Here is a 15,525-nt window from a genome sequence, read left to right as displayed (position 1 = left end):
TGGAACTCACTCTGTAGACCAGGCTGGCCTCAAACTCAGAAATCTGCCTGCATCTGCCTCCCAAGTGCAGGGATTAAAGGCGTGCGCCACCACTGCCCGGCACCAGTATAGTCTTAATAGTGCATGCTGTAATCCGAGCACTAGGGAGGCAGAGGCAGGCAGATCTCTGAATTCCAGGCCTGCCTGGTCTACCCGCAAGTTCCAGGAAAGCCAGGGCTACATAAAGAAACTGTGTCTCAATGTCAGTTTAAAAAAGAAAAAAGTTGTATTTCTACCTGGGGGCAAGGGGCTTGTAGCTCAATGGTGGAGCACACTCTCAGAAAGTATATGAGGTCCTGGGTTGGTGCCCAGCAACATACAAGCACACACACACACACACACACAGACACACACACACAGTTGTCTTTCATTCATTAATAAACATCAGTTGCTTATTGCCTGTCTTGTTTAAACCAGATAAAATATCCTTTTGTTGTTTGTAATAATACGTCTCACTGAGTGTTATCCTTCTTTTCCAGATTGCCTAGCCATTCTGTGTACCCTCCCTGCTCTCATTTCCCATCACTTGCATTTTTCCACTTGCCAGATTCTCACTTACGTACAACCTATATGAAAAACTGTGGAAGCAGGAAGTACTCCTATCCCAGTCTAACAGGCCATAATAAAGTCCATCCCTTACGAACCAGACTCCCACAAAAACTGCACCCAACCTGCTGGCTACAAAATGCCCCTGGTAACCCTCAGCTGGAGGAAAAAGGAACGCCAAAGGCCACAAGCCCGCAGCCTGCCAAGGAAGCTGAGACAGAGATTTCAAAAGAAAAGCAGTCACTGAGACAAAAAATCATGCATGAACTTAAATACTATTACAATGGATTCAGTTTACTTTGGAATGACACCAAAGTCGCTGCCAGAATCGTTTGGAGGCTGCTGCACGGACAGGCGCTAACCAGACGAGAGAGGCGAAGGGTAGGCAAGAGATAGATTTGAAATGGGAAATAAAAAACAAAAACTCCATCTTAGAAATCCTTAAGCAACTTCCTTAGTATGCTCTAAGCCCTGAGGTTGATGCAGAGTGCTCCCCTCCTCCTAAAGTAGAAATTATAACTACTGATCAGAAAGCATCATGTCATGCTGGGGTTGGGACCCAGGGCCTTGTGCATCTAAGAAGGGTTCTGGCAGGATCTATATATCCTCTCAGCCCCAGAGAACCTGTTTCATCCTGATCTTAATTGTCTTCAACTAGCTGAAATTCTTGCATTTTATATATTTGCCTACAGAATTGTTAAAAATTGTGAGGTTTTTAGGATTTATTTTTGTTTTAAATTATGTATAAGTGTGTGTGTGTGTGTGTGTATGCACATGAGCACGTGTGGGCATGTGCATGTGAGTAGAGAGGCATCTACAGAGCGTCTGATCTCCTGGAGCTAGAGCTACAGCCATTGTAAGCCACCTGACATGGGTGCTGGGAACTGAATTCTTATCCTCTGGAAGAGCAGCAAGTGCTCTTCACTTCTGAGCCATCTCTCCGGCCCTATAATTGTGTTTTTAATCTTCTCAAAGTCTTGAAATGTTTCATATTTTATATATCAAAAATATAAGCCAGGCAGTGGTGGCACGTACCTTTAATCTCTGCACTGAAGCAGAGGCAGTGCGAGGCCAGCCTAGTCTATAGTGTGAGTTCCAGGTTAGCCAGGGCTACACAGAGAAACCTGTCTCAGCCCTCCCCCCCAATATACATATATATATATACACACACATACAATATATATACATATATATACACAATATATACAATATACATATATATGTTAGTATATTAAATATATATGTACATTTTTTAAGCTAAATGCAATAGAACATACTGTTAATCATATAATCATAGGTACTGAGAACTCTGAGGTAGGAGCATCAGTTGAGCCCAGGAGTTCAGGACCAGCCAGGGCAACATCGTAAACTCCTCATCTCAAAAAGGAAAGGAAAAACTAATTTTAACTAATACAGTACTTTATAAAAATGTGGACTTTTAAGAGATATTAAGGCATATTGATTGTCATAGGTTTCTTTGAGGGTAGCCCATACATACTACTTGAGAGCTGTGTTGAAAGAACACCCTGCCTTAGTGTTTACACACCGTGAGACAAAGGCAGGCTTTGTCCTGGTGGTGGGTCTTGAATTGTTCGGTTGGGGCATGTCCTGCGTGTATAACATTGCTGTGCGTTTGTCTCTCCAGCTGTTGAGAACATGTGTTGATGTCTTCCGCCTGGTCCCATTTATGGTGTTTATAATTGTACCTTTTATGGAATTCTTGATACCAGTGTTTCTGAAGCTGTTCCCAGACATGTTGCCATCAACTTTTGAAAGTGAATCCAAAAAGGTATACAGGATTTTAAAGCTTTTTTAAAAAATTAATTTAAACTTTAGTTTTTAGAGCAGTTTTATAGGTTTACAGGAAAACTGGGCAGAAAATAGAGTTGCCATATTCCACTTATTCACCTCTTGCACCCCACGGTTTTCCCGTTAATGACAACTTGCATCAGTGTGGTACATGGTATAACTGAGTGACGTTGGGGTTCACTCTTTGTGGTTTGCAGGTCTGTCAGCTCTGAGTACCACCCCGTCTACCATCACCGGGTCACGTGGTAGATGTAAAATACGTGTCCTGTGCCTGTTTGTATCTCCTGTGTCTCTCTTTCAGTCTGGTAACCACAGATGTTTCACTCTAGTTTTGTCTTTCTGAGAATGCCAAACAATTGGAAGCACACACCTCAGAGTGAATTCTTCCACTTAGCAATATGCAATTACAGTTCTCCCATGAGGGACTAGAGAAATGGCTCAGTGATTAAGAGAACTTCCTGATTCAGTTCCCATCACCCACATAGTGGCTCACAACCATGTGTACCTCCACTTTTAGGAGATCCAATGCATAAAAACAAGAACAAAAACACCCAAAAAACTGGAGTTCTTCCATGAAAAGACATGACTTTACTAATTTTATTTATGGATATACAGTGGTTTTTTTGTTTGTTTTTTTTTTTTTTTAAAGTCATTCACCTTTTGGAAATTGGTTGCTTCTAATTTGGGCAGTGTTGAATAAAATGCTATGAATATTTGTGTTCAGGTTTTTTTTTTTAATTTGAGCAAGAGTGATTACACACAATAAGACCATATCTAGCATTGTAAGAATTTGCTAAGCTGTCTTGTAGGGCAGCCATGCATCCTGCATCCTACCTAAGAATGCTCTTCCCTGTCTCCCAGCATCTGGTACACTTTGGGCACTAACCGTTCGAATAGGTGTGTGTTGCTTAGCTTCTTTGGCATCCCTATAACTTCCTTGTGGAGTTGGATGTTTATTTTGCCCACTATTTTGTGTGTGCGTGTGTGTGTGTGTGTGTGTGTGTGTGTGTGTGTGTGTGTGTGTAAGAGAGGGGGGGTACATGTGTGTGGGTGGCCATGCATGTGTACTCAAGTGTGTACAACTTATGTAGGGTTCTGACTTTTATATATCAGCTCCCCAAATATACAAATATACAATCTAACTCAATTGTATATACAAACAGGCAGAACCCTGGTTCCCATGCCTGTGTGAGCAAGCACCTTGCCCACTGAGCTGTCCACAGCCTTTGTGCCCACTTTGTAATTGGGTGTTCTGTTTCTTGAGGTTTCTGGTTGGTTGGTTGCTTGCTTGGGTTTTGTTTTTTGTTTGTTTTGTTTGTTTTTTGTTTTTGAGACAGGGTTTCTCTGTGTAGCCCTGACCCTTCTAGAACTTGATCTGTAGACCAGGCCACCTTGAACTCTCATAGATCCTTCTGCCTCTACTTCCCAAGTGCCGGGATTAAAGGCATGGGCCACTGCCTGGATGTTTTGAGTTCTTTCTGTATTTGTATACAAGTCCTTTATCAAATATATACTTTGTAAATATTTTCTCCCGGTCTGTGCCTCCCCCCACCCCAATCCTGGGAATGAAGCTAGCTTCTTTATTTTTTTTATTTTTCTTTTTCCACTGCTGTGAATGGATCCCAGGTCTTTGCCTGTGATAGGCAAATGATTGGTTAAGACACATCTCATACCCGTGGTTCATCCTTTCATAGGACAAACACTTAAAGTGACCATGTCTTTGGAGTTACAACTAGAAGTTGGTTAACAAACTAGAGGTCACTTATATTATGCGTTTGGGTGTTTGATCTACATGTGTCTGTGTACCACATACATGCCTGGTACCTGAGGAGGGCAGAAGAGGGCATTGGACCTCCTGGAGTTGGAGTTATAGAGGGTAATGTAGGTGCCAGGGACTGAACCTGATTCTCTGGAAGTCTATGGAGCCATTTCACCAGCCCCAAGCTAGATGATTCTAGTATTTTTTTTCTAGAATTCTTATAGTTTTACACTGTATCTTTTAGTATATAATCCAGTTTGGTTTTATGAAAGTTTATAATATCAGTATCAGGATTTTTATATGTAAATGCCTAGTTTTTATATTACTGTTTATTAAATGTCCTATCTCTACTGTATTTTATTATATATTTGCTTGTTTTTGAAACAGGGTCTCACTATGTAACTCTGGCTGTCCTGGAACTCACTATGTAGACCAGGCCATCCTGTAATTCACAGAGGCCTGCCTGCTTCTGCCTCCCAAGTGCTAGCATTAAAAGTGTATACGAGTAGCTGGGCAGTGGTGGCGCACTTGGGAGGCAGAGGCAGGTGGATTTCTGAGTTCGAGGCCAGCCTGGTCTACAGAGTGAGTTCCAGGACAGCCAGGGCTACACAGAGAAACCCTGTCTCAAAAAAAAAAAAAAAAAAAAAGTGTATACGATTATGTTCCAGCCTGGAAAGGAAGGAAGGAAGGAAGGAAGGAAGGAAGGAAGAAAGAAAGAAAGAAAGAAAGAAAGAAAGAAAGGAGGAAGGAGGGAAAGGAAGGAAGAAAGAAGGAGGGAGGGAGGAAAGGAAGATAAGCAAGCAAGGAAGGAAGAAAGAGTAAGGGAAGAAAAAAGGAAGGATCCATGCGTTCAGGTTACCTGCTTGCTCTACATAGTGAGTTCCATGAGTTCAGGTCACCTGCTCTACATAGTGAGTTCCAAAAAATAAAAAAGAATAAAGAAGCTGAAGAGATGGTACAGAGCTTAAGAGCTTGCAGAATCAGGTTCAGTTCCCAGCATCCAACTTGGTGGCTCAACCATGAGTAACTCCCATTCCACAAGATCCAGTGCCTCTGGCCCCTGTGAATAGGCATACATGCAGGCAAAATACACATACATATAAAATAAGAATTAAAGGTTTATTTAGAATAATAATAACAAAGAAACAAACAGCTACTGTTACTTTGGGTCATGAGCATAAGATATGTTCTATTGGGCCAAACAGAGCTGCAGTGTCTGTGACGAGAGCAGGGAAGGTGCCTTGGTGACCACAAAGCAGGGGGGTGGGGTGGGAGTGGGGCTGGAAGAGAGGCTGGCTCCTCCCCAGTGCCACTCTGCATCTCTGCTAGACAATGTCTCATAAAGGTGGGAGCAAGTTCTCCAAGGGACAATGAGATCTTCTACTCAGTAAGTGGGAAATACCATCTGAAACACAAGAAAGGAACTGTTTTGTGGGAAGGATTTTGGAGCTGAGGTTCAGTGGGTGGGTGAAATTTTAGCACAGTCTGCAAGTCTGGGAGGCAGCTGGTCAAGGAGACAGACAGAGGGATGGCAGGGTGGAAAGCATCACCCACTCTAAGCAATGAGAACCTCGATGATAGTAAATAATGGAAGCAAAGCTTTGAACTGCAGTGGGTGGCTTGATCAAAGCTGTATTTTAGGGAAATAATTGTGCTGGTAGAAAGACTGAAGGGGACAGCACCAAGAGAAGGGAGGAAGCAGGGTCTAAATCAAGAGATTGACACTGAGAATGAAGGGTGGAAGATAGGGCTGAGAAGTTCCTGTTCCTTTTCTGTCTTGTGCTTGCTTTTGTTTGAGATGGGGCCTTTCTCTATGCAGCCCTGGCTAGCCTTGAACTCACAGAGATCTGCCTGCTTCTGCCTCCTGGGTACTGGGATTAAAAGTGTGTGCCACATAGGCTAAAGAGATGGCTTAGAGGTTAAGAGCACTGACTGCTCTTCCAGAGGTCCTGAGTTCAATTCCCAGCAACCACATGGTGGCTCAGAACCATGTGTACTGGGACCTGATACCCTCTTCTGGTGTGTCTGAAGACAGTGACAGTGTACTCATATACCTAAAATAAATAAGTAAATACTTATTTAAAAAAAAGAAGAAGAAAAAGAAAGAGAAAAAAAAAGTGTGTGCCACCACATCTGGCTCCTTTTTTCTTTTAGTGATGTTAAGAATAGAATCCAGGGCATTGTGCATGCTTGGCCAGCACTTTACCACTGATCTATACCCCTAGACCTTAGTTTAAGATTAAAGTGGAAAAAAAAATCAAACTATAATATTTAGCTGCCTGAAGATGGTTTGATTTACTTAAACTCTGGCTAGGTGCCCTTTGCAAGCTGTTAGAATTGCAGGCCTAGCCGGGCAGTGGTGGCGCACGCGTTTAATCCCAGCACTCGGGAGGCAGAGGCAGGTGGATTTCTGAGTTCGAGGCCAGCCTGGTCTACAGAGTGAGTTCCAGGACAGCCAGAGCTATACAGAGAAACCCTGTCTCAAAAAAACAAACAAACAAAACAAAACAAAAAAAAGAATTGCAGGCCTTGATTTACTTAACATTTAAAACAATCAGGATCTAGAAACAACCCACAGCATTCCAATGAAGATGCTCTTGAACACCAGAAAATGGGAACTGAGGACGCAGCTGGACTACATCTGCTTCTCTCTACATTGTGCCTCAGCATTTTGACCATAATTATTTCAAAATTCTACCACTGCCTATCTATCATTTCTGATATGCACATTAAGCTCTTACTCCTGCTTCTCTCCCTTGCCCCCTTGCTCCCCTTCTCTCCCTTCCCACTCTTTCAAGGTAGTCATGGCCGTCCCTTACTTCTCTACTCTCTCCTTCTCTCTGCCTTTCTCTGCCTCTGCTACCTTCTTAACTCTCCTCCCCATGCCTTAAATAAACTCTCTTCTATACTAAAAAAAAAAGAAGAAGAAGAAGAAAAATGTACATTAAGGGACTGAAGAGATGGCTCAGTGGTTAAGAGCACTGACTACTCTTCCGAAGGTCCTGAGTTCAAATCCCAGCAACCACAGGATGGCTCACAACCCTCTTCTGGAGTGTCTGAAGACAGTTACAGTGTACTTACATATAATAAATAAATCTTTTTAAAAAAATACACATTAAGCCGGGCAGTGGTGGCTCATGCCTTTGATCCCAGCACTTAGGAGGCAGAGGCAGATGGATTTCTGAGTTTGAGGCCAGCCTGGTCTACAGAGTGAGTTCCAGGACATCCAGGGCTATACAGAGAAACCCTGCCTTGGGGGGTGGGGGTGGGGGAATGCACATTAAATAAAGTGTGGTGCCTCACTCAGGAGTCAGGGGCAGGGCCAGGGGCAGGGGCAGAGCTAGGGGCAGAGCTAGGGGCAGGGCCAGGGGCAGAGCCAGGTGGGTCTTTAGTTTGAGCTCAGCTTGGACTATGTAGCAAGTTCTAGGACAGCCAAGGATCTATAGAGAGACCCTGCCTCAAAACAAAGGGCATATATTTAATTTTCTTCTGTCTGGTGTTTTTTTCAAATCTATTACAGCACATAACACTATATTATAATATACTTGTGATTTAAACTGTAAGCCTAGAGTCAGTGTCTGAGTATTATTTGTAGTGCAAAATCTGGGGTTGTGTACCAGCGTTTGGCTTAAGAAGCAGCCTACGTGAGATTGGGAGGTAGTAACTCATTGAGGCTTATCATCATGGTGTTAATGAGAAATAAATGCAAGACTAAGGAGACAAGTCAAAGAGAAGTTCTTTCAAAGTGGCCAGGCTCTTACAAACATACTTAATCAGGCCTACTGACAATGTTACTATCGGGATGAACATTAATGAGGAGGGAGTTATTTTTCTTATTACCAACCTGCAGTTATGATTAACTTTTTCCTCTTCTGTTAAGGAAGAAAAACAGAAAAAGATGATGGCTGCCAAATTGGAAATAGCAAAATTCCTTCAAGAAACAATGAAAGAGATGGCGAAGAGAAACCTGGCCAAGTTGGGAGATACCTCTTCACAGCTTTTCTCCTACATAAAACAGGTGTGGGCTCGTCCCAAGCCAGCGACTTCTGGGCTGGAGTTACAAAAAAAAGCTTGTCATTGTGGGTCATCCAGATAGTTCAGAATCCTTGAAATGTCATATATCTAAATTATAAATAAATAACATTTAAACATTTAGGGTGGTTTGCAAATAAAATAAAGCCACCTTAAAGTAATCATCTGAGAAGTAAGATCAGAACAGACTTTAAAAAATACTGCTGATTTTTCTAGTGACTAAATTTTCTTCTAGAAGGATTTACAGGGGCTTGGGGTGTGGTCTAGGCATTGAACCCAGCATGCATGCAAGGCAAGTAAGTACCCAGTCTCCCACTAATCTACAACTTGATGCTATTTATTCCCAATGAAGCACTGGATCCATTTCTATACAACACAGAAAGTCGCTAACTCCTTCGACATCTTTTTCAAGTAATCTATTGAGGAGGTTTTGTTAACTAAGAGATGGGTTTTAATCTGCCTTTGTCCCATTGCCTAGTTCCAAACAGGTCACAGGCCCTCCACTAAAGAGATAGTTGGCTTCTCCAAACTCTTCGAGGATCAGTTAGCCCTGGAGCACCTAGACCGGCCACAGCTGGTTGCCCTGTGCAAGCTGCTGGAACTGCAGGCCTTCGGGACAAACAATCTACTCCGCTTCCAGCTCCTGATGACCCTGAAGTCCATCAAAGCAGACGATGAAGTAAGCGCCACACTGCAGTGGCAGCAGGCGGGCGGGCCTCTGGGAGGCAGAGGAGGATGCCTTAGCTAACCGCATCAGTGTCGGGTGGGCTGCCATAGAACCAGCCAGCAAAGTGAATGGTTTAAGAAGCCATTCCCAGGACAACTTCAGCTTTTACTACTCACTTCCATGGTGTTAGTTTGTTTTATCTTGAGAAGGCCTAGGTAAACGGCCAGTAATCTAGATATATTAGCTGGGAATAATCTAAAGTAGTTAGGACCTGCTGGGAAGCACCTACCCGCATACACACACACACACACACACACACACACACTGTTCTCCTACAGGGGAACTGGTGCTAAAGTAAAGATTCTGCTCTGTGAGTTGGTGTGGTGAAAAGAAGGTGGCAGAACACAATGCTAGGAGGAAAACCAAGGTCTGGCCATCTTGTAGAAGGCACCATTTGGACTGTACCTACTAATTAGGCTCCTTTAAACCATGGAAAGGCTTTCCTCAATCTTAGTCAGCTGCTATAGTATTCTGCTTAAGGGAACATGTTTCCCAGAACAAAGAAAACATAAGCACATTGGCCCAATTTAGATTTTGGATGTTGCTTTTAGAACTATGGTATGAATGATACTGGTCCTAGAAGAGCCATAGTTTTGGATCACACCATGCAGAAATTGTTATTTATCAGGTGTCTTGTGGACCAGAGAACCCAGGCTGTTCCTGGGGTGGTGGTATGGGAAACTGCATTGAGACACTCAGCCAATGGGACAGGAGGAAGCTTTTTTTATCCCCCTCCCCCAAACCCCCCAGACAGGGTTTCTCTGTGCAGCCCTGGCTGTCCTGGGGAACTAACTCTGTAGACCAGGCTGGCCTCAAACTCAGAAATCCGCCTGCCTCTGCCTCCCAAGTGCTGGAACTAAAAGCGTGCCCGGAGGAAGCTTTTCACAACAGATTTTTTTTTACTGACCAAATGCTGGGGGCCGCTCTCTATCTATCTTTTATATTGATGTCCACTAGCAATACTCCTTCATCCCAACCATTGCCACCTTCCCAAGTGGCCAACTTACGAGCAGCAGTGCAGGGATGGAGGGCCAGAGCAACTGGGGTCTATTAAAATACAGGGACTAAGTAAAATTGAAATCCAGAGAGCTAACCCTGTCCCTCACACTTGTTGCAGATAATTGCCAAAGAAGGGGTGAAGGCTTTGAGTGTGTCAGAGCTACAGTCTGCGTGCCGGGCCCGGGGGATGAGGTCGCTGGGCCTCACTGAGGAACAACTGTGCCAGCAGCTCAGAGAGGCAAGCAGCACTCCAGCCCTCCGCACTGAGACTTTCTCCCTGGGGCTCACAGACCTCACATGGGGACTCTTCCTTTGCAAGTGTCCATGGTTGTGACTAAATGCATCTGAAGAAGTGAGGTTTGTTTTGGCCCAAGGCTCCTATGCCTTCAGCCAATGGTTGCCTGGTGCCAGTTCCCTGATCCTGTGCCAGAGAGTATCTTGCACAGCACAGAACTCTTGTTCATTTTATGGTAGCCGAGAAGCAAAGGAGGGGGAGCACACCTTTAATCCCAGCACTTGGGAGACAGACAGACAGATCTGTGAGCCTGAGATCAGCCTGGTCTGCACAGTGAGTTCCAGGCCAGCTAGGGTTACAAAGTGAGACCCTGGTTTTTGTGTTTTCAAAAAGGCAAAGCATCAGGAGACAAGGTTCCGAAATTGCCTTCAATGGTCTAACCTCTTCCCACCAAGCGTCAGCTCTGGAAGTTCCACACTTCCTAATAGCACCATAGGCTGGTGAACACACTTTTAACACATGGAACTCAGGAGAACATTTAAAGTCCAGACAGCTAAGCCACAACACATAATTTGCCTTATTTCGTGGGGCAGTTAAGTTAAACATACCCTAGAGAGGTTCGTCTGCTTTCCCCTTGGACGAGGAGAGGGACAGGGACCGGTTTTCCACAGTGCTATTACAAACTACCATGATTATAAATGTCAGCCATTTACTAGTTGACCCAAAGGTCACAAGTGCTAGCTGGAGGCTTTCCTGGAGTCCCTGGGGAATAATCCAGTCCCAGACTCCTTCAGTTTGTTGGCGGAGTTGTTTCTGCAGCTGTAGGAAGGAAGATGTTTTTGTCTCCTCATTGGCTGCCAGCCCTCCTGTTCTCGGCTCCAGGAGTCACCTGTATTTCCCTCTTGGCTCCTGCTTCCATCTGCAAAGTCTGCCATGTGCCAGACCTACTCATGCCTCAGGCCTTGGACTTCTGATTTGGGCCTCCAATCTTGTGATTAGGTAAAGCCCATCTTGATCAGATCTCTGAGTAGACTAACATGGAACCTCAATTCCATCTGTAAAATCCCTTCATAAAGCATCTAGACCAGCATTCTCAACCTCCTGATGCTGCGGCCCTTGAATACAGTTCCTCATGTTGTGGTGACCCCAGCCATAAAACTATTTTCATTGCTACTTCATAACTATTTTTGCTATTATTATTAATTGTAATATAAATATTTGTTTTCTGATGGTCTTTTTTTAAAAAGATCATTTTATTTTATGCATATGAGTGCTTTATCTGCATGTACACCTGTATGCCAGAAGAGGGCATTAAATTCTATTACAGATGGTTATAGGCCACCATGTGGTTGCTGGGAATCGAACTCAAGACCACTGAAAGAGCAGCCAGTGCTCTTAACCACTGAGCCATCTCTCCAGCCCAGTTTTCTGATGGTCTTAAGTGACCCCTGTGAATGGGTCATTTGACCCACAAGTTGAGAACCGCTAATCTAGATTAATGTTTAAATAGCTGGGAGGTGTGTATATGGACACCATGGGCTTCAGAGTGAGACCTTGTCTCAAAAAATAATAGTAAGATATTAAAAGTGGTAAGCATGTGGCTATCTTTTTTTTTTTTTTTTTTTTTTTTTTTTTTTTTTTTTTAGGTTTTTTGTTTGTTTGGTTTGGTTTTTCAAGACAGGGTTTCTCTGTGTAGCCCTGGCTGTCCTGGAACTCACTCTGTAGACCAGGCTGGCCGTGAACTCAGAAATCTGCCTGCCTCTGCCTCCCAAGTGCTGGGATTAAAGGCGTGTGCCACCACTGCCCAGCTGCATATGGCTATCTTAACCTTTCTTATAAAATAAATGAAACCAGAGACGAGCCACATTCACATATTAGCAAAGTTCCAGCTCTGTTAGAGATCGGGTAGAGGGGCACTAAGGCATTGCTACCTGAAAAATAAAAACTCCATGAAGACAAGCCATATCATCTTTCAGAATATAAAAACACACACACTGCCTGCCTTGGTAGCTGATCTCTCTAATCCTAGCATTCAGGAAGCTGAGGTATGAGGACCACCAGCCAGCCTGGGTCATAGAGGGCATAAGACCCTGTCCTGAAAAACCACAGAAGCCATTGGCAGCCAGAGGCATCTGTCCGTCCCTGGAGCTGGAGTGAGACATAGCTGGAGCTGGAGTGAGACATAGCTGTGAGCTGTCTGGTGTGGGTGCTGGGACTGAACGTAGGTCCGGTGTGCAGTAGAACCTGGAGCAGTACACACTCTTAACCACTGAGCCACCTCTGCTGCCCCTATCCTAAATTTTGTTCTGTTCTGTTCTGTTTGTTTAGAGACAGGCTCTCACTATGTTGCCCTGTCTGGTTAGAACTCACTGTGTAAACCAAGATGCCCTTGAGCTCAGAAGGTCTACCGGCCTCCATTTCCTGAGCACTGGACTATGACATTTTTATACAATGGAAATATATCCAGATATTTAAGGGAGTAGTACTACATCTACGGACATGATTCTGTTTCAGTGGGGATAAAAAAGCAAAGGACAAAGGCTGGCAAGATGGCTCATCTGGCAAAAGCTCTTGCTGCAAAAGCCTGACACCTGAGTTTAGTTTCTAGACCTGACAGTGGGAGAATCCCTTCTCAAAGATGTCTTCTGACCTTCACTCACACCCACACTTGTGCATCTCACACACACACACACACACACACACACACACACACACTCGAGAGTGCACACACACACGTACACGTGCATGCACGCGCATACACACACAAACACACATGCACGAGCACATGCAAAGTACAAAACCATATGTGTCACTAATTATGTAACATTTACAGAACAGTTGTGACATGGTGGTCCATGTCTGTAATCCCAGCACTTAGGAACCTTGAGACAGGAGGATCACAGGTGAGAGACCTGGGCAACATAGCAAAATTAAAGTAAACACAACAACAAACAAAAAGCTTGGCCAATGTGGTGCTTTAAAATTCACATCATACCTTCATTCTAACGCTGACTTCTTTGCTTAATAAGGTTGTATTTTATTTTGAGACAGGCTCTTAACATGTAGCTCAGGCTAGCCTCGAACTCTACATCCTGCCTCCACCTCCCAAGTCTGGATTATAGGCATGCACCTGGCTTCTGGGTTATCCTTTCTGGTCATCTGTGTCTGCTAAGAGAAGACACTTAGCTACTTGGACCCAGAACTGGATGGAGAGTTTCAGTGACTAGTGCGAGTTGGTTGCTGGGTACTTGCCTGGGGGTAGAAGCAGGAGGCTGGTGCTTTTGTCCTGTGCCACAGGTTATCAGTGTGCTTGGGGAGCAGCTGCAAGCCAGGGAAGCAATAGATGACCACAGGTCCTCTCTAGCTATAGCAGTCTGTAACGTCATGTCTGTCACCTCCCGTTCTCTAGTGGCTGGACCTCCACTTGAAGGAGAACGTCCCTCCTTCTCTTTTGCTCTTGTCACGAACCTTCTACCTGATAGATATGAAGCCAAAGCCTATTGAACTTCCACCGAATATAGAGGTAAGTGCATTGATGCCGACAGAGCCTGGATCCCACCAGCACAGGCCTCGCCACTGATGTCATCTGGTCAGAGCAGACACTACTTTGGGACTTTAGGTTAGAGGCCTTTAGTACTCTTAGCAACCCCTATACTTGTCTTCATTTAAGCCAATGGCTCCTTTTCTTTCCAGGTTCATTTGTTCATATTTATATAAATGTTAAAGCAAATAAGGGATAACATAGACTGTTAACTTTTTTCAACTCATTAAATTTTATATTTTTGGTTTTTTGTTGTTTTTTTTCCGAGACAGCATTTTTCTGTGTAGCCCTGGCTGTCCTGGAACTCACTCTGTAGACCAGGCTGGCCTTGAACTCAGAAATCCGCCTGCCTCTGCCTCCCAAGTGCTGGGATTATAGGCGTGCGCCACCACCGCCCAGCTTCATTAATTTTTTTTTTAAAGATTTATTTTATGTGTATGAGTACACTGTAGCTGTACAGATGACCGTGAGCCATCATATGGCTGCTGGGAATTGAACTCAGGACAGCCCTGCTCGCTCCAGCCCTGCTTGCTCTAACTCATATACTGTAGTTGTCTTCAGACATACCAGAAGAGCACGTCAGATCTTATTACGAGTGGTTGTGACCATGTGATTGCTGGGATCGGAACTCAGGACCTTCAGAAGAGCAGTCAGTGCTCTTACCTGCTGAGCCATCTTGCCAGCCCCCTAATTTTTTTTTTTACCTGTAGTTTTTTTTTTTTGGTTGGTTGGTTGATTTTTCAAAACAGAATTTCTCCGTGTAGTCCTGGTTGTCCTGGAACTAGCTCTCTAGACCAGGCTGGCCTCTAAATCAGAGATCTGCCTGTCTCTGCTTCACCAATGCTGGGATTAAGGTGTGCCCCACCACTGGCAGATTTGAGGTTTTTTTGTTTTGTTTTGTTTGTGTTTGGTTTTGGTTTTTCTAGACAAGGTTTCTCTATTTAGCTCTGGCTGTCCTGGAACTCACTCTGTAGACCAGGCTGGCCTCGAACTCAGAAATCCACCTGCCTCTGCCTCCCAAGAGCTGGGATTAAAGGCATGTGCCACCACTGCCCGGCTAGCTTTGTTTTTTTTTAATGACTGGGAGCAACACCAGAATTGCCAAATTGTGCCTGGCGGTTACTTTATAGTGCTCAAAGACCTAGGACTACATATTTTAAATCCTAGAATAGAATACTATGCAACTTTGTATATAGGGAGTTCAATATTCAAATACTAACTTGCAGGGGCATATTCCATGTAACTCAAGAAAGTCTACCAGGCATAGTTGTACATGCCCTTGATCCCAGCACTTGATAGGTAGAGGCAGGTTGAACTTTACAAGTTCAAGACTAGTCTGGTCTACAGAGTGAGTTCCAGGCCAACCTTTGCAGGATGCCGAGAGCCTCCACTTTCAGCCCAGCAGCCAGCTTCCCTTTCGGACTCTTCCTGACTCCTCCCAAATTCCTTGTTATTCAAATGTCATTGTAACCTAGAGATTCAGTTATGCTCTCTTGTATATAAATGCTGAACCCCCAAAGTAAAGGAGAGCCTTGATTGGAAACCCTCAACTTGGCTTCGTGTCCTTTTGTTCTCGAACTCTGTGTTTCAGGTCTCCTTTCTCCCTTCGGTTGAGGCAGAACCTGGTTCATGAAACTGCGGGACAGTTTCATAATGGCGCCTGAAAGGTGGAACTGAACCACTCTGTCGCTAAATAGCTACAGGTTTGAAGCCTGCACCCCAGACCACTGAGGATCATCCAGGCAGTTTCATGAACCGGGTTCTGCCTCGACCGAAGGGAGAAAGAAGACCTGAAACACAGAGTTCGAGAACAAAAGGACACGAAGCCAAGTTGAGGG

General features: G+C 44.3%; 1 protein-coding gene across 11 annotated transcripts in view; it reads left to right on the top strand.

Moving 5' to 3' along the window:
* Letm2 (leucine zipper and EF-hand containing transmembrane protein 2) overlaps nucleotides 1-15,525 on the top strand; it is a 28,243-nt gene that overhangs the window by 9,914 nt on the left and 2,804 nt on the right. For 9 of the 11 annotated variants that reach the window (XR_004109822.1, XM_031339381.1, XM_031339375.1 and 6 more), the window contains exons 3-8: nucleotides 519-966; nucleotides 2,231-2,374; nucleotides 8,034-8,171; nucleotides 8,664-8,864; nucleotides 10,030-10,149; nucleotides 13,556-13,669. Coding sequence is in view for 10 of the 11 variants with exons in the window: in XM_031339381.1 (XP_031195241.1) it covers nucleotides 519-966; nucleotides 2,231-2,374; nucleotides 8,034-8,171; nucleotides 8,664-8,864; nucleotides 10,030-10,149; nucleotides 13,556-13,669 (1,165 nt within the window). In the remaining variant the exon portion in view is untranslated. The remainder of the gene's footprint in view (nucleotides 1-518; nucleotides 967-2,230; nucleotides 2,375-8,033; nucleotides 8,172-8,663; nucleotides 8,865-10,029; nucleotides 10,150-13,555; nucleotides 13,670-15,525) is intronic. The other 2 variants (XM_031339382.1, XM_031339383.1) reach the window with 2 other exon arrangements.

Source organism: Mastomys coucha, unplaced genomic scaffold (genome assembly GCF_008632895.1).
Source record: "Mastomys coucha isolate ucsf_1 unplaced genomic scaffold, UCSF_Mcou_1 pScaffold22, whole genome shotgun sequence".
NCBI lineage: Eukaryota > Metazoa > Chordata > Mammalia > Rodentia > Muridae > Mastomys > Mastomys coucha.
Note: the sequence above shows the minus strand (reverse complement) of the source record. Positions and strands in the feature narration are given on the sequence as shown.